Genomic DNA, 21,347 nt, shown 5'->3' with positions numbered 1-21,347 from the left:
TAAACCTCTGTCAGCCAGTTCACATCCGTCTTGAACTCGCAGAATAACCGGCCAGAAGGCAACGAGGGCTCAGATAAGCCCTGAGTTCAAAGGGGCACTTCAGGCTTAAAACTTGTGGTGTGCCTGATTGTGACTTTAACCTGGGGTAGGGACAGCAAGTGCGCAAGATGACTGGAGCAGGGCAAGGCTGCCACGCTTCAGAGACAGAAATAGGTTTGTAGGTACAGCCTTGGCTGCTGGTACGGCACGGGCTCCTGCAAGGGGCATGTGGTGAAGTCAGGAAATGCTTTCGTGTTTTCCCATGGATTAAAAACATTAAAACAAACATAATGCCTATCTCCTAATAAAAGATAATATAGAAAGAAAAGCAATTCTATCAGCTTCTTTTGTTGTTATACCCATATTAATGTATAATGCATGCATACACCTACTCATGCAGAGACCTATGTCTTTGTAATTACAGGTTGTTGCATAAAGATTGCGGGTGCTTCTATTTTAACCCTGTATTACAGTATCCTGAATTCAATACAGAAGTCATGCCAGCTTGATTCTCATTCTTCACCTCACCTTGGATCGCCCTCTTTCTCTTCTCCAGGATCTCATGGGACAGGGTAGATGATTTGACAGTCAACTGCATAAAGCAACCGCTGTCCTAAGCATCATCTTTCCAAAAAGCACATTATGGGATACAGGTACAGCCCACCGTGTGCACTTTGTGCCTCCCCACAAATCACTGGTCTTTCCATGTTCCAGTTTTTGGATTTGCAGGGGCCAGATTCTGCTGCCTGGGACTTGGGCATGAACCTCGACCAGCTCTGAAGCCGGCGGGCTGCACTCTGCTCTCCCTTTCCCTGCTGTGGGCAGTAGGTTACTCGAGGTAATTCAACAGGATTTCAGTGGAAATACCCAGGGGTGACATGAGTGCAAGTGCAATGCAGGAGAGAAGGTCCAAATTTCCATGGGTACAACCACGATTAATATTTGGCTGCCATGCTTCAGAGCCTGTGTCAAGACGCGATTTGGCTGCTGGACGTGCTGCCTGAGTGTTTCTGCCATTGGTCTCTGGTTTCAGGTCTGGCGGCTCTCTGGCTATTGGTTTTCACACTCCCTTTGTTGCTCTTTCTACAACAACATGACCACTAATTGCTCCAGCTAATTAATAGTTAAAAGACAGTGTCTTGGTCCTCAGACCCAGCCCAAGGATTTGAGGAAAGCTTTCCTGAGAAGCAAAGGCAGTTACAGTTATGAACACCCTAAAACCATGTCATTAGAGTAAGCACCTGGGAGACACAGCACTTCACTTTGTTTTCCTTTCGAGGGCCTCGAGCAATGTTTTTTCCTTAGTCATCAGTCAGGATGCTTCACAGTGGGCAGATGGCATTTTTCAAGCAGAGATGAGATGAATGAAATCAAATCTTTGTTTCAGTTTGAACAAAAATAATTTGTTTAATCAGACTGTCTTCCTCTGACATCTGTCCGTGAAATACAAAGTGGCAACCAACAGCTCTGGACTTAAAACTCGAGTCCCTCCCTAACAGACTGAGTGTCCCATTCAGTGAAGATTTCACTGGGTTCCCAGGTCTTTCTTGCATTATTTGATGTTTGGTGCAGTAACAAAAAATAGCTTCTTTGCTTCTTTTGAAGACTTTAGTATCTGGCAAAGTACCTCATTCTCTGAGTAGCTTTGCACCTTCAGAACTGGGGTCCTATGGATATAATCCCCCCAAAACCTCCTGTGCAGAGGGGATGTGTAATGCTACTGATACAGCAACGCTGGCTGCTCCTTCCCCAGCCAGGGTCAGCTGCTGGTAACAAGACCCTTGTTTTTGTCAATCCGAGATCTTATTTCTGGCAGACCTCTACAACGACCTGTGCATCACAGAAGGCAGACTTGTACACAAGCTATAAATCATCAGGTCTTTTCTTTCACTACCTTTTGCATAGAAGGTAATAGCAGTCCTACTTTCTTTTGACAATGCAGTAATTTATTGTTTGACACCAGCTTAATGAAAACCCTGCTGCTGTTCTCACTGGAATTTGAGAATTGACATTACAAAGAAGTCCTTCCTTGACCTTTCCCTCTTGGCCACTCCTGGAAATGAGAGTGTCTTCATTTTAATGAGCTCAGAGGATTGGGGAATTGCAAGAAAAAAAATCAGCTTCAAAAATACCTAGCCTCCTCTTGCGAATATGTCAGGACATGTTTTTAGATACAGAGCTCTCGTACCTGAACAGGCTTGTGCTCTCCTTATTCTGTGACTTCTCCAGCTGAGCTATTTCTTGGCTCCAGCCTATGTTTTATGATGCAAGGCCGTGTTTACTTTGCGTGAGGTATGTTGCAACATATGGACCAGATCTTCAGCTGGTATAAATCATCCTAGTCTTTGGTCCCCTCTCTCTCACTTCTGCGGTCAAATCTACATGGCAAACCATGGGTCACCCGCCTGTGTGTGTGAGTATAAATACTTGTATATAAACACACACGTACATGTTTGCAATATATCTACATGTTTGCAAGGCTTCCAGGAGCTGTGTCTAAACTGACAACGCAATCATACGAGCAAAATGGAAGACAACACACTAAATGGAAATGACAGTAAGAACAGAACCAGGTCAGGAGATGCTGATTTCAGGGCTTTCCTCTTTCCCAAGGGTAGACGGCGGGTTCCCTGGAGCTGCTCGATTCCCTCTCCACGGGTCCGTTCCTTGGCCACGTGGGCTCCGAACTGTGCCCACATGCAGGGATGAACCGCGGGTGACGTGGAGACAGAGCCCAGCACCTGGGAGTGCAGCTGGTCCGCGGTCCTGTGCTCACACCGTCTGGGACGTGACTTCTGCTTCAGGGCCAGGCGACTGCTGCTTTTCTAGGAGTGATGGTTTGTGACTAAGTACCCACTGGCTGCAGGAGTTTGTAAAGGAAAAAGAAATATTTGTCAGCAGTTGAAAAAACTCAGCTAAATGTTGGGTGTTTTACCAAAAAGTTTCAAAACCGGCCAGGCATCTTGTTGCCTTTCAGGGTACTGAAAATTCTCCTATTTTTCCTTTTTTGTTGAGCGAGATGATTTATTCTAGAACTAGTGTTATGGATCGATCAGATTTCAAGCCCAAGCTCATGGCTATGGAAACACTCCTCCTCAATTTTACCAACCAGAGTCCCTGATTAGAAATCCAGTCTGCTTTCACAGCCAAGGGAGAGGGACGGGTACCTCCAGAGGAAATTCAGGTCTTAGTTGGATTTTATTTCTTCTGAGAGAAAGCTGAAGCTGATGAGGTGCTTCATTTGGATGCTTAAGGTTCAGCGGGAGGAACACAGGTTTGGTGTCTACTGTACGTTTTGGGTTTCTGGTCCTGGAGGTGGTGTGAGCACAGCTGTATAGAAGATCCACTGCAGCTCCGTGTCTTAGAAAATGTTTGCTGTGTGAACTATGCATTAGAATTTGTATAGGTTTGGATGTTGTGTAAATAATAGTCTTTTGTAGTAATACACACACGCTATCTTGCATACATATTTATTTAGTAGCAAGATGGAAAGCTTGGAAAAGAACCATGTTTGCAAAGGGCTGTAATGGCAAATGTTTCCTTTTCATGTCAATGTGCATGGAAGCCAATATATAATGGAGAATCTATAAGAAAGGTAATTTATTCTATCAACGTCAAATACATATACAAAACACTATGGCTCTGTATTTATATTTGCAGAGTTTATTAGCACAAATAATGGTGAAGTGAACAAAAAATAAACCACAGTGAACATAAAATAAACCATACTGAAATATGGGAGAAGTGTCAGCAAACCTTTCCTTGCTGCTGCTTCAGTGCAGTTGTCCAACGTTAGTGCTGAGCACTCCCAAACCAGAACTGAACAGTTCAGCTACAAGGAGAGCCAAGGAGGAAAAGGCAGTGATTATCGTTTATGAAATCAGGGTAAAATCTGGATGGGGCAGCTGTGTGTAAACGTGAACATTGCTATATGAAGGGATGAATAAGCATATATAAAGTTCCCTTAGGTCTTAAATCACACCAAGAGTCTTGCAGTGATGCTGCACCAGGATGGGATTGCTGTGCACAGAGCAGGACCTGCCATTAGTCAAGGAGTTCTTTGATTAAGGATGGCTTTAGCCTACGCTGGTTTTAGCCCATTTTTAATAACAAAAAAGAGGAGCTTCACTACCTCACCTGCAGGGCAGCAGAAGACAGGGCTCACTCCTTCAATGCTGCCTGAAGTCCCAGCATAAGCAAAGGGATTGCAATTTCCTTGATCATGTCAAAAAAAGTTTGCCATAGCTGACAGTTTCTGACTGTGGCCTCTCTGGGGAGCTGGGTGTTATTTTTCCAAGTGTGATGGTTAATAGATACCAGCTTTGCCACTATAAAATGAGGAAAACAGCTGCAGCTTTTACAGTCAGGTAGCTAAGCGTTGTCATCCCTGAGTAGGAATATTGTGTTACGCTCACCTAGCTGTGGTGCAGTAAAAATTATACACGCCTTGTCTCCCCAGGGATTTTATAGCTATGGAGCTGAGGCACGTTAATTATCCGGCCGTCAAAACAAACCATTCTCCTGTGCTGAGGACAAAGCCACTGCTCGGAGCTGGCCTCAGGAGCTGGAATAACAGGGGCTACATGAGGTCAGGGCTGGAGGTGAGCTGGCAGAGCTCCCCGGGGCAGGCATGCAGAGTGGCTGCCCGCATTCCCACGTGCTTAGCTCAAGCTCAGGCTGTCCCCTGCTATCGTGCCCATTTTTGACAACAAAAAATAACAGCTTTGCCTCCTCCCCTGGGTGAACGCTGGAGGAAGGATGGGCACCGTCCCATTCCCCTCCAAGCTGGGAACTCTCTCCAGTGTGCAAAAATTTCCACTTGGCGTATTCAGACCATAGCCCATGCTGCGACCGGCCCTTTTTTGGCAGCTGGGTGCAGAGTGTTTGTGTGGGGTCAGAGTGGGGCCCATCCTCACAAAGCTTCAATACCAGTAGCAGATGACTGGGTTGCAGTCCCACGCGGGCTGACCGGTCCTTCACGGATGCCAAGACTGAAGTGGTGATGAGCAGAGCTGGTGTCTTCACGATGCTGTTCTCCATCCCTCCTCCATCAAACCCTCGTTGCAGTGGGTAAATTGTGACCGAAGCAGAGACTCCGAACTGCTTGCTTTGTGTTTTTACATTTCGGTGTAAAAAGCAGGATTTGGGCTGTAAAGCTGTGCAGCTAACCAGCCAGAATAAAGGTCCAGAGAGCAGCCCTGGCTCGCACCGGCTGCACTGGAGTCACGGCTCTCGAGACCGGCTGAGGACCTGCCCTTCAAGCTGAGCAGCACGGCTGGTTCATTCCTGTCGTGCCATGTTTGGTGTTGAGTGCAGGACTGCTTTCGGAGGCAGGCACGTTCATCACCCGCAGCAAAGTTTAATGTAGAGCCAGCCCTTTTGGCAGGTTTTTGTTGCAGGGAGGGGAGAGGGTTTATGTGAACTGGATTTGTGAAGGCGGTTGTACAAATATTTGTTCTTTGCTCCTTAGCAGCAAAGGGATGAGTACAAACAACATCTCCATTTAAGGTCCCACTCACTTGTTGCAAAAGACTTTATCTAATTTTGGTTTTGTTATAGACCTCCAGCTTGTTTTGTAGGTTGTGTAACGTGTAGCTCAGCCCCCACTCCATTGCACTGAACAGAGGCGAGAGTCTTGACAGAGCAACGCTGCAACGATGGAAATCCTCCTGCACAGGGAAGAGCTTTGGGCTGGGTAGTGGCCGTAAAAAGGGCACCTTTGGGATCCTCAGTCACTCGCACAATTCCATCTATATCTAGTTATCGCAAGCATCCATCCACACCCCGTGAACGCAGGATCCAGCCACAAGCATCCAAGCAACGGCATACCCAGCGCAGGTGGTTATTTACCCAATGAGTCTCGGCTGCTCCAGGCAGTTCTCTCTCCTGCATCAGAAGATACTGTTGTTACTATAGGGAAAAAAAATTTCTAAGAACAAAAAAATTCACAGGAGAAATTTTAGCATGCAGATTCAGTGAAGAAGTTAGATTAGGACTGCTCTGCAAATGACCCAGGATCAGATCAGATTATCAAGACTGGAGTTCTAAGACCTCTCCCTCCCAGCTTGGATTAAACCTTAGACCACATATTGAAAAGTAAAGAGAAAGTGAAATATTGAATAGCTGCTCCTAAAGTGAATGTAGTCTATCCAGTGTGTGATTTTTCCTACAGGAAAAATACTGTTTGATTATGGCATTTAAATACTGTGCTGTATTAGACATATACAGAAAGACTAAGCCAGGGCTGACTTTAATTCCGCTGCTCCCTCATGTTAAGGCCTTTGATTTTGCAGCTTTAGTACTATTCTTTTATGCTGTAGGTGGAGAGATTTTGTGCTTAAAAATGTTTATTTTTAGACCGCCCCTTGTGTGGTGGAGCATGGGTGTCTGCTGTGCCTGTAGGAAAACTGTAATAACAGTTTGAACAAACTATCTTGGATGATTCCAAACCCCAAAACATTTAGCTTTGATTTCCTTTAATGATTTCATATTGGACTTATCACTGTAATTGGATATTAATATTTTTGAAGTTTAAGTACAGGAACATTTCTGGCAGTTGTTTTTACTAAGTTCTCCATTAATGTCTACTTAACTGGAGACAGAAAGAGTCAAGCACACATTTAATTATGGAGGTATCTGCATGATAGCATAAAACCTCAAATGAAAGAGAAACACTCTTTTAATATGAATAATCTGGAGATTTAAAAGTATCAGTCATCTTTAAATAGCAATATATTGATGACTAAAAGCACCACTAACGTCTATTGCACTATACAGCCTGTAGTTTAACAACCATTTATTTTAACCTCCTGCGTTGCAGGCATGCAAGTGGAGGCACAGTGTACCCCTTGGGCCTCTGCTCCCCAAAACTCTGGAACAAGAGGAGAGAGATGAGCTCCTCCAGAGTATCACCTGTCCTCTGCTGAGGGGCATCTTTCCCTGAAGGAGATTCCCTCCTTTTAGTCTTGGAGGGCACTAAAAAGCTTTGAAACAGTTAACGTTAGTTCGAATGTACCCGATATAGCTCTATTGCCAAAATAGGGGAATTTGGATTTCCGCTGAAAAACTGAAACGTGTCTTTAGAAAATTCTCATAAAAGCTTTTGTCATTTTCAGTGCAACCTCCGCAGAGGTTTTCCCAGTGCCAAGGGAGATAATAGCTTTGGGGTTCTTTTCTACAATTTAAAAAGCTAGTATTTAAGTAAAATACTATTACAAGCCTCCAGTAAAATTACAAAGAACTGGTAGCAATTCAGAAACCAACACTCCTATTTATATTAGATGTGAGGCTGTTTGAAATGAGTCATATACGGTTGATAACAGCAGTGCAGGGCAGTTGCCAGCGAGGGGCCAGCCGAGGGCACGGGCAAATGCCACCGTGGCGGTGAGCTGCGCGACATGTGCCGCCGGCCACGCAACGGGCGAGCGGCAGCGTGCCTTCCCCATCCACGCTCTCACACCGGGGCTGTATCTTGCCCTGTCATTTATAAAATTGATCCTGCTAAAACCAAACAGAAGGGAGGAGAGTGGTGTGACCTCAGCCAGGAGGAATGGGCCAAGCAGAGCGCAGGAATTCCCGGGCTTTGATCTGCTGCCAGCGCCGCGTCCCGGCCACTGGGGAAGCTACCGAGGAAACAGATTTTGAAAGCGTGGCCTTCCTCCAAGGCTCTGGGTTCCGTTCCCAAATATGTGGCCTTGCAATTTTGCATCCACAAGCTACAGATAAGAAGGTTGTAACGTCCAGTGCAGCAGAACAAAGTAAGCCCCGGTCAGGATTCCCGCTCCTCTCTTTAGATAACCAGAAGCAGCTCAGAAGTGACAGCCATGGGGAAGGAACCGTTTTCAAAAAGCCATGCTCTGTACACACAGACGCCTCTACTTCAGCTCTTCATCAGGGACATTGCCTGTTTATTTCTTGATTTTGTTAAACCGTCTTATCTTCTTGTCAATATTGCTATTGAGGCTCAAGACCCAGGAATCCAGAGGACGGGCATTTGCTGTCTGAGAGTCTAACCTTGAAAAACAGCTTGAGGGATTCCTGTGCCCTTCTGGATTGTTGTTTACCCGCTCCCTGTCCAACTGGCTCCTAAAAACCTCCCAATTATTAGTGGTTTTTTTCCCCTTAGGCCTTCCAGCAGTTACGCGGTGGGTCAGAGTCTCATCGGTGTAAGTCCAATCACTCAGTTATGCCACTGGAACGCCGCAGACTTTCATCCACCACAACAGAAAGAGAAGTCAGGTCACAGAGTCTGTCTGAAAACTTACTCCTTCCACCAAAGATGACACAATTTACAACTCTATCTCAAGGGCGGGGTAATAATGAACTGGATGGTGGTGGCAAGGTCTCACAAAGGTTGCCAATAGCAGTAACATTTGTTTTGCAAAAACTCTGTTTGCCAGCCGAGTAGACAAATTTGCACTGTAATCAAACCTCTTGATGCTTCTGTCTCTTGCCAGTCCTCTAACCTCCCAGCAACTTGGCCTGCCCACCAGTAAGTAAATGGTCCATCCCAGGAGTTCCCTGTCGTCCAGAAGGGACCTTGTGAAACAGAACTTCCTTTACTCTTTGTAACATACCGCAACCAAGAGAAAGAGCGTCTGGATTTTTGTCCTTGAAAATCCTAAGTTATTTCTGCAGAAACATTGAAAAAAGAAGTCTCTCAACATATCAGGGGCATTGCAAGTGGGACTATTACCCGGCTCTTCTTGTCCCTGCCGGCCCCTCCGCTCCCTCTTTCCAAGGCTAACAAGTGTGATTTAGATTGGGAGATATGGTAGGGACAGCCTGTCTGGTGTTTGTTGGGCTTTAGTAAAGGACGTATTCATTTTGTTTCCGAGTTATATTTGTAAACATTTGCAAGCAATAGAGAAAAATTGATTCATGTTTTATTAAGTCTGTTTACAAAACCTAGAAGACCTGAGATAGTGCTGTGCATTGGAGTATAGATGTTTTCTCCCTTTCCAAATGTATTTAAGGAACCTAAAAAAAAAGAAATCTAACAAGCTGGCAGCAAGACGCTTTGTGAGAAAGCCCCACGCGTTGCTGGCAGGAAGGGCAAAGTGAGTTCACAGGCTGCCTGGCTCCTGGGCTCCGAGCGGCCCCTGCCAGCCAGGCTGAGCCCCCGTACAAGCCGGTGTTCCATGACCCACGCAGGGCAGCCAGGCACCTCTTCAATTTAACTGACTTCCGTTCATCTTGATCTTTATCTCCTATATTTGTTTTTTTCTAAACTGTTGAGAAAACTAGGAATCATTTTAAGCTAAAATACGATCATTAAAAAAATAATGTAATTCAAGCAAACTTATCTTAAAAATCTCAAAATGAAGGAGACTATCCAATCACAGTAAAATTTCAACCATTTAACCACTGACAAGAAATCAATTTGTTTTCTTTTGCTAAATACGTTTAAAATGTCTAAGCAGTCCAAAAGGGATGTGGAAACCATTTCCTCTCAGATGACAAACGATGGGCTAAATTCCACCACCCCCTGTTCGCTTTAGGCTTGACCTAGAGCTGATAGGAAACAATGAGAGTCGTTCTGTTAACTTAAATGGATTTTATATCAGACCCATTAAGTAACAGCTTATTTCACTTCATTGATTGTGATGTCAAAAATGAGGTATTAAGAGTGAGTATGGATGGCAGACACCTTCACAGAGCAGAAAGCCAATGGTGGGAAGAAAAAAGGAAGGTAAAATTTTTGCATGTCAATGTCATAAACATCGATTAAAGATGGCCTGCTTTGTCTGTGGAAAGGGATTTAAACACGGAACTGGTTTATTCTGGCTTTGGTATGAGTGTGAACATTTTTCATTTACTTTTGAAAAGGCAAAAATTTGTGGGTATATAAAATGTTGGGGCCAAAAAGAAATAATTTGTTCTGCATGGGTAACAAGTTGCTAAAAAATTCTTCAAAAGCCTCCACTTTGGGAGGCTTAGCAAGGATGCCAAAATCCAACATCTGCAAGAGGGCAATTAATGCTCTTTTTTTTTTTTTTTTCCAAGAGTGGGGTGCAGCTGGTGGTGATTCTTTTCTTTGCAGGCCACAATAATGAGACCCCATCAGTGCTACTGGAGGATCGGGTGGGAGACTCGGTCTCCTATGATCTATTGACACTGAAAGTATATATTGTTAGAATACAGTTAGAGTAATTCTTTATCCTCTGTTGTAGACTTCCTAAAGGCAGGCTACAACACAGAATCTCATGAGTCTATTATCCCTTCGGTTTAAGAAACTGAACTGTGATTTTTCAGGGGTTTTTGACAGTACAGTCCAAACTGAACCTGAAGACAACAGCAGGTGCTTAGGTCCCGAGTCAGGTTGTCCTGATTTGGCCTTTTGTATAAAATTCTCTTTCTGAGTGAATTTTACCTTTATTTGGCCTTTTGTGTAAAATTCTCTTGATGAGTGAATTTTACCTTTATATTGCCTTTTAATAAACTCCTATCTGCCTGTTAGCTTAAATTACATACTGATTCCTGTTGGAGGAACTGATGGATACGCCAAGGGCTACGGGCCACTGAACCATAACCAGCAGGTTAAAATCCCTGATCGTCTTTTTTATGGTACAATTACCAAAAGCCAAAAAACTCTGACATTTGTTATTTCTGAACAAGCCTTGAATTCTGGTACCTTTATGACGAAAGCTTCCCAAAGGAAATACTACAGAATCAATATGTGAAATCAGGATATTTCTGTATTTTTTGAAGTAAAGTTCTCCGCAGTCATTAACAGACTTGATTCATCTGATGACTCAGAATTTGTGCAGCTGGTACAAGGCCAGTACGGAGACTGACAAGTGGTGCTTTTCTCACCTTATTCTCTAAAGATGCAATCTTGTCTCAGTTACGCAAAGCACCTCCTGCCCTTCTGTCAACTTCTTCATCTGAGGAGAAGGTTGGATGCATAATGTGCAACAAGGAAAAATTTGATTTTTCACTCCAGCAGAAAGTTCTCTTTGTCACGAATAAATCAGTGTGATCCTATTAGAAAATGTTACTGATTGAAATACTTTTGAGGTACATCATGAATCCAGATGAACCCAAGTTTGCTGATCAAAACAAGGAAAGAATATCAGTGTTTTTGAAACAGTCTCAACAACTGGTATATTAGAAGATGTGCTTTTAGGATCAAGTATGCCATGGGATCTTAGCAACTTTAAAAATAAGACCTTTTCATATTTTCCTTTGTTTGAAAAGATAGATTAATATCAAGTTTGATCTTTGGCTTTCTCAATATGCATTTTGAAATCTATGTAATTTTGTTTACTACCAGAAATGCAATACATGGCAGGACTATTATTTTGTACACAGACCAAATGACTGCGAAATACAGTTTCTCCATTATTTTCCTGAAGATGCAATTAAAAATCATTAGTCGCGTAGATAATAAAATTATAATTTCATGTCTGCCTTTTGATTCGGAGCTTAACTCTCATTGATTTGAAGTCCCTAAATCAGTGAACAACCAACATATATTCTCTCTGCATTTTGGTTTAAGTTTTCTAAACAACTGGAGCTTACATTTTCTATGACATATTTAGGTTTTATTTTTATTATAAAATTCCAGACTTACACCAAATTTTAAAATGTTAATAATTCAGCCATTGCTTTCAAAGGGGTTCAATGGCTCAGTTCACAGATTATTTAAATAGTCAAATAATTTTAAAACATCACTCTCCTCTGAGAATTTATAGCTACAGTACTCATTTCCCATTAATTGCTCTCAGATTAAAGACTCCTATCGACCTGAAGTACTTTTGTATTATTCCCCAAGGTAACTGTTTATTGTCCCCACACAATCTCGTGGGTTTGTGGCCATGAAAAATACACTTTCCTCAGAAATACTGACAAAAGGGAAACCTTCAGCAGAATTTGACATTTCATTATCTAGCCTAATGTAATCTAATACAAGGCACATCCCTCTACAATTACTTGTTTTACTTGCAATAAGTCTCTATTATATTACTAGGTAATGCTGTAATCCCATTTCAGGTTTAATGCTGGCAGTGAGCGTGCTGTGACATCAGGTAAATGTTTATGTTTCAACATTTCTACTGCAAGTGGCTGTGTATGTCAGAGACCCAGCCTTTCTTAGATACCTGTGTCACCCTGGAAAAGTTGTCCAGGCCAGAACTAATTCCATTAGTGTTTGGAAAGCTATTTATAAGCCTGCCTTCAGTGGGACGACCTTATTAATTAGATTGGGGGAAGGCTGAGGGAGGGAGAGGTGCTCCTTTCACAAGACCATTGACATGCATTTCAGTGAGATGCTTCTCCTTCACACTATGCTCAAAAAAGACTGTTAGATAAAGCAGAAATCCGGGTCAGTTTGCAGCAAGAAAAAAAAGAAGAGCTACATCCGTGCTGCCTGCAGGACCCTTGTCCTGGTTCAGACCCAGAGCACAACTTTTTACAGGGTAGCTCTGCTGCCATGCGTCCTCAGACGCGGTAAGAAAGCCCAAGCCCTTCTCTGAACGGCTCCGGGTTGATTTGCCCATTTGATCTGTACTGCAGAGGCGTGTTTCAGGACACGCTAAGAGGGAACGCAACCCCAAGCTTTCCCCCCAGTGCTCCGGAGCACCCCACAGCTCGCGCTTAAGTGTGAGCTTGTGCCCAAAGCAGAGCACACAGCGCTTTATCTTGGGCTCACCTGAGACCTATTGCTGTCCTGGTCTTACAGTCCACATTACTGCAATACTGATTTTCATATTAGAAACTTGAAGAAGAAATAGAATTTCCTTCACAAATTGCATCAGTAAGTTATGCTTTACCAGCCAAGATCTTTTCTAGAACGTATTTCTACGACAGTCATACACACGTCTGAAGCAGGCACTCAGTTACAACCACATTTACTTCAGAATTTGTTTTCTAAATCTAAGAATGGGAAAGAGGTTTACCTCTAAAGCTTCTAAATCAAACCTTAGTGAAACCATCACCTTCCTCCATTATCACATACACCCCTAAGAAAGGAAGGCTAGATTCTCATATTCTGTTTGTTATGAAGTCAAAAGAAGACAGAAGGGTATTTTTCTCCACCCTTATTTACCAGAAACGCTTGATTTATCCTCCCGTGTAGACTGGGAGTGGAGAGGAGTTTCACCTGTCAAACTTGTTCCCTGTGCCTCATTAAGGGCCCCGTGCTGCTCAGCTTGCCTCCCTGCTGCATTAAATTAGCTAAGAGCTTCCAAAGCCACTGCTTGCTGCCCTGCTGCCTCCAAAGTCAGCCTGTCACCACTGGCAACTCCAAAAAGTAAGTACCTGGGAACACTAGCAATGTCTTGTCATTGATACATCCATTTTGGCAACCATGGAGCTGCTTATGAATGCTTGCTTCTCTGTTATCTGTTTAACAAATCAGGAGACTAGTTATTGTGCTGGCTTATAATAAGAACTTGTCTGTGCCAAACGGCTAGAAGAAACTCAGCTTTTGTGTGAGATGTTTAGTTTTATTAATATAACCTCCTGATGGAATTTCATTCACCACGGATATCTCATGTGGCGCTTAAATTTTCATCTTGGGTGGGGAAAAGGAAGCTTTCAGCAAGTCCTGCCTATTCATTTGATAGATTTGTGCAACCCAAGACAATTTTGCAATTCACTGAAAGCTACAGACCCCACTTGTGTGTTCCTGTTTGCATAGTCCTATAAAAGCATTTGATGTCCAGTTCAGAAATTACGTATGTCTGTGTGTGTCAATTTAATGCTCATAAATAGTCCAGGAGTACAAACTCCTCTGTCCTTAGACAAGTAGGTTGCATCTGTGAAGGACTGGCAGGAGATTCCGCATGGGTAAAATTTGACCTAGAAATAATAAGGGCAAAACACATAACTCGGGTACTCATTGACTTCACTGCTGAGACTGTCAAGAATTGCAATTAGTAACAGATTTGCTATGCAAACACCTTCTATTAGGTGTCAAATGGGTGTCTATTGGGTATCAGACTGGGATTGCCTAGTTCATTTTGGACAATCCATTTTACAAATACCTCACAGCCCTGATCAGAACTAAATTCTATTTGCCCAATGAAAAAATAATGGGTTAAATTTCTTATTAACGAGCCCTTGGCTGTTCATTTTCAATACATTGCTCCTTCTTCCAAATGCACTACGTGATAGCGCCCCACAGCAGAGATGCATTCAGTAAGGAAAGTTCTTCCATCTTCTTGTAACCCTGACTCATCTATTAAAATACATTTCTGGCTGAGCTCACTATGACATATTTCTATTCTTAAGAACATTTTTTAATCAAATGGACTTTGGGTATTTGAAGGTTTTTTCTTTCATACTCTGTAAATAAGAGTAATCAAACTAATAAAGTATTTGCTTCCTTAATTTTGTATGCTTATTGCCAATGCTTAATGCCAATTTTTAGGATTTAGATCTAATGGTTACTTGGTCTATAATAAGGGGTTTCTTTTGTTGCGATTTTTTTTTTTTTTAAAGGCATTCGATTCATTAGATCATAAAAAGCAATTACAGAGATGAGTTCAACAAGAGTCACCAGTACTAAAAACATGTTATTGGTCAGGACTGCTTTAACAATATCTATGCTGAGTAATTCAGTGATCTCCTTAAGAGACACAGACATTCAGTTCAAAATCTTCCAGTCTCATCACTGCTGTCATGGTGCCTGGTGGTGGTCTTAACCTGGTTCCTCTCAGTCAAGCTTCATGATTTGAATGTTCTCATTTTTATTCAAAAGAAACAAGTTTGAAACACTGGTATTTTTTTAAACTATATCTTGAATCTGTAAATCTTTGATGTCCCAGCAACATGAAGCTACACCAATTGTTGTTTTACAGATCTCACAATTTGTGAGATCTGTGACCACAGAACAAAGGTGGGAAAACAGGCTTTGAAAACTGCGAGGAGAAAAACTCTCTGTGACACATTTGCTGGTAGAGTCTAGATCAAATGTCAAAGGCAGCAGGAAAGGAAATGAAAATAAGAGTGGCTTGGGAAGAGACAGAGGAGCAGAGGGAGTGAGAGAAGGTGGAGACAAAATGCAATGCCTCTGTGCGCACCTTTGAAAGTCTGAGCAGATTAGTTTTACAGGAGTCAGTCCAGCTTTTTACCGGAACCACAAAGAAGCCAGCCTTCCAGTCATGGTGTCCATAATGTCACACATTCGTGAACATTTTACAGCCTGAAAGAGCAAATTATTGGGGCAGTTGTAAAGGAATGCAAAGATGGGGGTGTGGTATTGAGCAGGAACGTAGCTGTGCCAACACAAGTTCTACCTCAAAATAAAGCCATGCTATCAGGGTACTACTGAAGCTTCAGATGTCCAAATGCAGCCGTGCGTGTGTGGCTGGGTTCTTCAGTGGTGTCCTCAAACTTTGCTCCTTTCGGATTAACAGATAACATAAGCAGTATGAAACTTTATTAGCAGTGACACTGTTAAATCAGATGACAGATTGTACTAACTTATTAACAGTGATACCTCACTGAGATTAATGGAAGTATTTCTCAGGGAACTAGCTTGGCTCTGCATTTCAGGAGCTCTCCTTTCCAGCAACAAGCTCTACACTCCCCTTTGAGCAAAGCTGAGCAACCGACTGCCCGCAGTGGTCTTCTGGCCCGGCCCCAGCCATCCTTGCAGCAAGCCCCCGTTGGAGACCAAAATCTGCAATTTGTACCAGAAGAGCTTATTCCATCCTCAAACTAGAGAAACCGAGGGGCAAGTCTTGCCACGGCAGTTTGCAAAGCTGTTACCACCCAATTGTTTGCTCACTCCTGGCATGGAGGAAGAGTTAGTAAAAGGGACTGAGGGCCATGAAAAGCCAGGTCTAGCCTGATGGCCAGCCAAGTCATGACGATGATGCTTCCTCCTGCTGCCTGCAGTGGATGGAGGTGGTTACCCGGCAGAGGTGACGCGTTCAGCTGGGGAGTTGGTTTACAAACCATGGCGGCAGCAGTCAGCAGGTCCCACCTGTCCCAGTCCTACTATAAAAGCTGTTGATGCCAGATATAGTTTATTTGTCTAAACTGGCAGTTTGCTTTGGTGTGCCCATACTAATCGCTGTTGCTGAGGGCTGGAACTGTTCAAAATCCTGTTGTAAACAAGATCTTAGATTAGAAGGCAGAAGATTGACTAGAACTTATTCCCCTAATTCATGCCCTGATTTGTACTATACAAGGCAACACCACATTCATCTTATGGAAACATGCTCGACATGGTCTCTCCACATAGTAAAACAACCCTTGCTTGGAAAAGTTTGGTCTGAGTCGATAAGATTATGCCTTACAGCTGGGGGAACTGGGAAGATAGCTAGCCAGGTTATCGCAAGCAGCCTAGCCACTGCAACCTCGACTTAGAGCGGAGTAAATTATTCCACGCGCAGCGTTACGCTTTGCGGAGGAGCGTTTCGCTGGGCAGGCGGGTGAGGGTACCCCGGGCCAGGGCCTCGGTCAGCCTACCCCAGGTCCCTTGTGGAAGGGCTCTTTCAGCTTCCAAAGCTGAAAAATTAGGCATGTCGACATCGCGAAGCCCTCATCTCTCTGCTTATCGGGGTGAACACGTGGAGAGAACGGCAATTCGACCGCTCTCTCCTGTCACTCGGTGCTGGGGAAAACGCGGCCGCCTCTCCCCGGGCTGCGGGGGGTGACCCGCAGCCCCGGCCCCCGGGGACCCCTCGGCCCCCGGGGACCCCTCAGCCCCCGACATTACTGCAGCTCCTCTCGCCCTTCTCTTCCAGACCGACCCTGGAAACCCGGCTCAGCCCGGTCCCCCCTCGGCGGCCGCGACGACCCCGCGGCCAGGCCCCGGCTCCCGGTCCCCGCCCGGCGCTTCCACCCCGAGCCCCGCCATCATCCCGGGGGAGAGGTGGCCGCGGCGGCGGCGGGCCGGTCTCCGCCCGCAGCCCCGGCCTCCCCTCACCGAGGCGGGGAGGAGGGTCCCCCCCGCTCCAGGCCGCCTCCCCGCCGCCATCCAGCTCCGCGCAACACCTCCCGCCATTGACCGCGGCGGGGAGGGGGGGGGCGGGCCGCGGCGGGCCCGGCCGCTGATGGGCGGGCAGGGGCGGAGGGAAGCGCCGCCCGGGCGGGCTGAGAGGAGCCGAGAGGCCGGTTAAAGCGGCCGCCCGCAGCCGCCCGCCCGGCTCCCGCTCCTCTACCGACGGACGGCGCCCGGCCGTCGCTGCGCGCCGCGGCGGTTCCTCACACGCCAATGAGGGCCCGGACTCCGGCCCTCGCCGCCTCAGGAGCCGTCCGCAGCCTCCCGTCCCGACCTCCCGCCCGCCGCCCGGCCGGGGCGGGCGGCCCGGACCCATGCGGCGGCTCCAGGAGAGGTTCAGGAGGTGAGGACACCCCCCTCCCCCCCGGCTCCCCGGCCGCCCTGAGGGATGGGATTCCCCCGGCCGCCCCCGCGCTTCCCTCACGCCCCGGCGGGCACGCTGGGGACCCCGGGCGACGGCGGCGGAGCTCGGGGTCGTGTGAGGGGCTGGGGTGGCAGGGAGCGGGGGGGGTATCCGAGGTTTTCTCATCTCCCTCCCCGCCTCATGTCGCCGGTCGCCGTCCCCGGGGCCGAGGGCCCGCGGCATCGCCGGTGCCGAGCGGGTAGAGCAGAGCTGTCCCGCCGGGGTGTGGGGGGGGGGGGGGGGACGGGACACGGGACTCTGCATGTCTCGTACTTATTTATTTTTTTTTCTTTCTTCCCCTCCTTTAAACGGGTGAAGGTTCACGCATCCGGCCGTGTGTCCCGGCCCCGGCCGTGTCTCCCGCGGAGCCCGACCTGTGGCTCCCGGGCCGGGCCGGGTAAGGCACCCGGCGGCTGCCCCGGCCTCCTGGTCTCCGCGCCCCTCAGCTGGGCGCCGGTGCTCTTTGTTCTGGCGTCTCTGGGGGCGGATTGAGGATGGTGCTGGTATTCACTGGGGGTGGGATGGAGGGTCCTGGGTGAACACGCGTGTACCTGGGCTGTAGGTACCTAATTGCTCGAAGTCCGGATGCAAGGCCGGGAACTGTTGAGTGACAGTCTGTCTCCCAGATTACACCAGTTTCTACGATGGTTTCCCTCAGCAGGTACACAGCTGTAGGGCCGCCCTGCTCTCCTTTCGCCAACTTGCTCAAGAAACCAAAGCCTAAGTATTATAAAGGAAATAGAATTGAAAGAGAAAAACACGGATGTGGTCAGACCTGGTTTCTGTACTAGCTCACACCTAGGCTGTTACGCTGGCTGATGCCTTGCCCCTGAGCTCAGATGTGCTGCAGCACCTGGTCTGGCTTCTGTTCGCTCCCCGCTCTTCGCTTGGAATTTTGCCTTTCATACTTGCCAGAAGGTTGAGGAGTCTTTTTGGAGGTCAGTGGGATGCACAGACACTGTTTTCCATGACCTAATCTATGTGTGATGCCACAATTGTTAATGGGTTCTCAGAGTATTGCAGAGTTCATTTTATCTTTAGTATCGTGCTGTAAGTACATGAACCTTTACACAGCATGTGATTTCACTGATATTTCCAAATATGTGGTCTGTGTCTGTACTGATCTGAATTATTTCTGTGACTCGGTTGTTCAGCGATAGTAAAGGTTATGTGAACAGTTACAAACCACAGCCAGATATTTTCTGATCGAGGAAGGAAGGTGCCTAGTCCAGAGCAATATGGCTCTATTTTTAACTGTATGGGCTGAATTCATAAAGAGGAAATGTTTGCCAATTCAGTCAAAGAAAGCAAGCTTTTTATAAACCTGTTAGTTTCTCTTCAAAATCTTACCTAAATGGTTATCGTGAAAATGTAGTGCTGATCTATTTTGACCTGCTTGTGATTTTTTTTGTTTTTGTCTTCCTCTTGAAAACAAAGAGCCTAGATAACGTAAAAATTGCTTCAGTATCTAAATATGTAACCCCATTTAATGTATGCTACTGCTGGTTTTGTGGAGTTATCCCCACCTTGTTGCAGTTTCTCATATGCTGTTATTTGTGGCTTATTAGGTCTAAATGGCCTCTCCTGCTGCTGGAAAGCACAAGAAAAAAACAAGATACAAAAAGGGGTAATGTGCTTTTAAGTTGGTAAAAGGAAGTATGAGGCCTTTTGAGCTGAATAAAGGAAATGTACTTCCTGAAAAGACTAAAAAAATCCACATCTTTGAGGCTATTATCAGTGCTTGCTGTTTTTACTGACATTTTACTTCTTGCTGAAAAGAGTAATTCATTCAGCAGATGGGAATCAAGGATAAGGCAAGATTTGAAAAGTGCTTTTCTTTTCTGCAGTTTGGGGTGTAAGCTTGCTTTGCTGTGATACCAGACAAATGCCATACAGATACGTGCAATAGATTTGGGGTTTTATAATTTATTTTTCTAAGATGGTTTTGCATGCAAAGACAAAGCTTTAAGAACCCTTAGATTTTTCTCCTGCTTTCTCTCCCAAATACTATGATCTCTTAATTCTGGAATCACTATGAAGCATATATAGCATCTACTCCTTGGAAATGAATAGGAACTTGAGATCAGGGGTCTCTTGCAAAGTCTGGATGGTCCATATGTTTAACATCTTAAATATTTGAAGTGTTTCAAGATCAAAGTTCAAGTAGTGTAAAGGGTGGGGTATGAGTTTCTTCTCTCTTTTTTTTTAAATTGTCATGTCTTGGTACCCCTTTTCCACTTATATTGGGAATGTGCTCATCAAAGAAGGTTGTTTGCATGCTGTGAAACTGTAAAGCTTGGACTTCCTTGGCCTCAAGTAGTTCTTGTGCTTTAAGAATGCATTTAAATTGTGAAAATGAACTCATAACTTGGTTCAGTGCAAAGCATTCTGCTCTCGTGGCTGGCTGCAAGTACTTATTAGTTGGTTAATTTCAGAAATTTCAAATTATGATATTGACGGAGTTAATATTTTATATTAGAGATCTTGGATTTTCAGTATCTTAAATGGAGAGGTATTTATGTGTTCTTGTGAGATAATGCTGCATATCCCCTGATTAAATCACTCTGGTTTCATTAGAGTTCCTTTTAAAGAATACATTAGAGATTTGTTAGAGAATCAGAAGACTCCACTTAAAGATGTTTCCTGTAAATTGTGGTCCAGTTCATTAGAACCTTATCAGACTGTCCTGCATTTGATGATAACCTTTAATGGTTGTGTTACAGAGAGCCTGTATTAAGGAGTAAACAGTATCTGAACACTGTATATCAAGTTTCCACTTTTAGGAAGGTGAGATTATATTCCTCACAATTATCATTTTCAGAAGAGGTAAACTTGACCTGTAGGGAGGAGGAGAAACAATGTCCCTGTGTTGCAGTATTCATGTGGCAGAAAACAAAACGCATCTGGTGGTGGTGGCGGCGTGGGGTTTATTTATTTATTTATCTTTAAGAAAGAACAGAACAGTTTTTGCCTCTAGACTGTGAATAAGTCAGCAACCAAATTATTTTGCCTATATATTGCAATGTCATATGTATATGTAACTACAGGAGTATATGACTGACTTTTTTAACCGTCTGTGTCAAAATAATTTTTCCTGGGTTTGATGAGCACTTCAGTGTAGTATCACAAAGCAGCTATTTTCAAACTTCAGGTCTGTTTCTTAAGGCATTAAACACGAACTGTCAAACTGGAAATGAAACAAGAGAAGCATTGGCTGGAATTACTGCCCTATTCAACCACTTTCTGAATGATCCTTCCTCTAAAGTTCCTGATAACATTTATAATTAGTATTATAAAAAGGCATAGGACAATAACTGAAGCTTTGCTTTACTGAAAATGCTGTTGGTGAGTAGTGACCTGAGCAAATGTGCTCCAGCATTTGCTGCCCGGGTCTTGCAGCCTGTTGCAGTCGATACCTTTCAGAAAGGAGAGGTGCAGGTATGTCAAATGTACAGCAAAGTTAGGTACTGGGGTATTGCGAGATCCTTTTCTTTAAGGTAGAGGTAAAGTCTAACTCTTCCTCTCCTGCTAAAACACACTGGTGGTGATGGTGGTGTTAGTAGTATAAACATGTAGGTGAAGGGGATGGGTGAAGTATAGCTAATGGTGGTGTTCTGCTAGAACTCTCTCTGGTGGAAGAAAAGCAAGTTTCAGCTGTTGTGGGAGTCCAGTGAAGCTTTCTGTTCAACAGCCATGTTACTAACCATTTTTGTTGTTGTTTTAAATTAAATAATCAGAATTGAAGTATATATTTAAAAAAAAAAAAGTTTGAAATGTTTTGTAAGTGTGAAGCTTTCTGAAACCTGATGCTTGTCTGTTTTGCCAGCCTAAAGTTACCGCACAGATGAAGGAGTATTTGCATCATTCCTATGCTGGCACAAACAAAGGGGAAAAAAAAAAAACCCAACCCTTTGTGTAGGTAACAGACAAAGGATAGCTTTGTTAATG

At 44.7% G+C, this 21,347-nt stretch overlaps 1 protein-coding gene across 2 annotated transcripts in view; it reads left to right on the top strand.

The window, feature by feature from the left end:
* Window positions 1-21,347, top strand: part of MMD (monocyte to macrophage differentiation associated) — a 45,676-nt gene that overhangs the window by 9,239 nt on the left and 15,090 nt on the right. The window contains exon 1 of one of the 2 annotated variants that reach the window (XM_069799228.1): window positions 17,083-17,339. The exons of the other annotated variant lie outside the window; for it this stretch is intronic. Within the exon in view, the coding sequence (XP_069655329.1) occupies window positions 17,311-17,339 (29 nt within the window). The 5' untranslated portion in view covers window positions 17,083-17,310. Of the gene's footprint in view, window positions 1-17,082; window positions 17,340-21,347 lie in introns of those variants that run through there. 2 annotated transcript variants of the gene reach the window in all.

Source organism: Haliaeetus albicilla, chromosome 12, assembly GCF_947461875.1.
Source record: "Haliaeetus albicilla chromosome 12, bHalAlb1.1, whole genome shotgun sequence".
Classification (NCBI taxonomy): domain Eukaryota; kingdom Metazoa; phylum Chordata; class Aves; order Accipitriformes; family Accipitridae; genus Haliaeetus; species Haliaeetus albicilla.
Note: the sequence above shows the minus strand (reverse complement) of the source record. Positions and strands in the feature narration are given on the sequence as shown.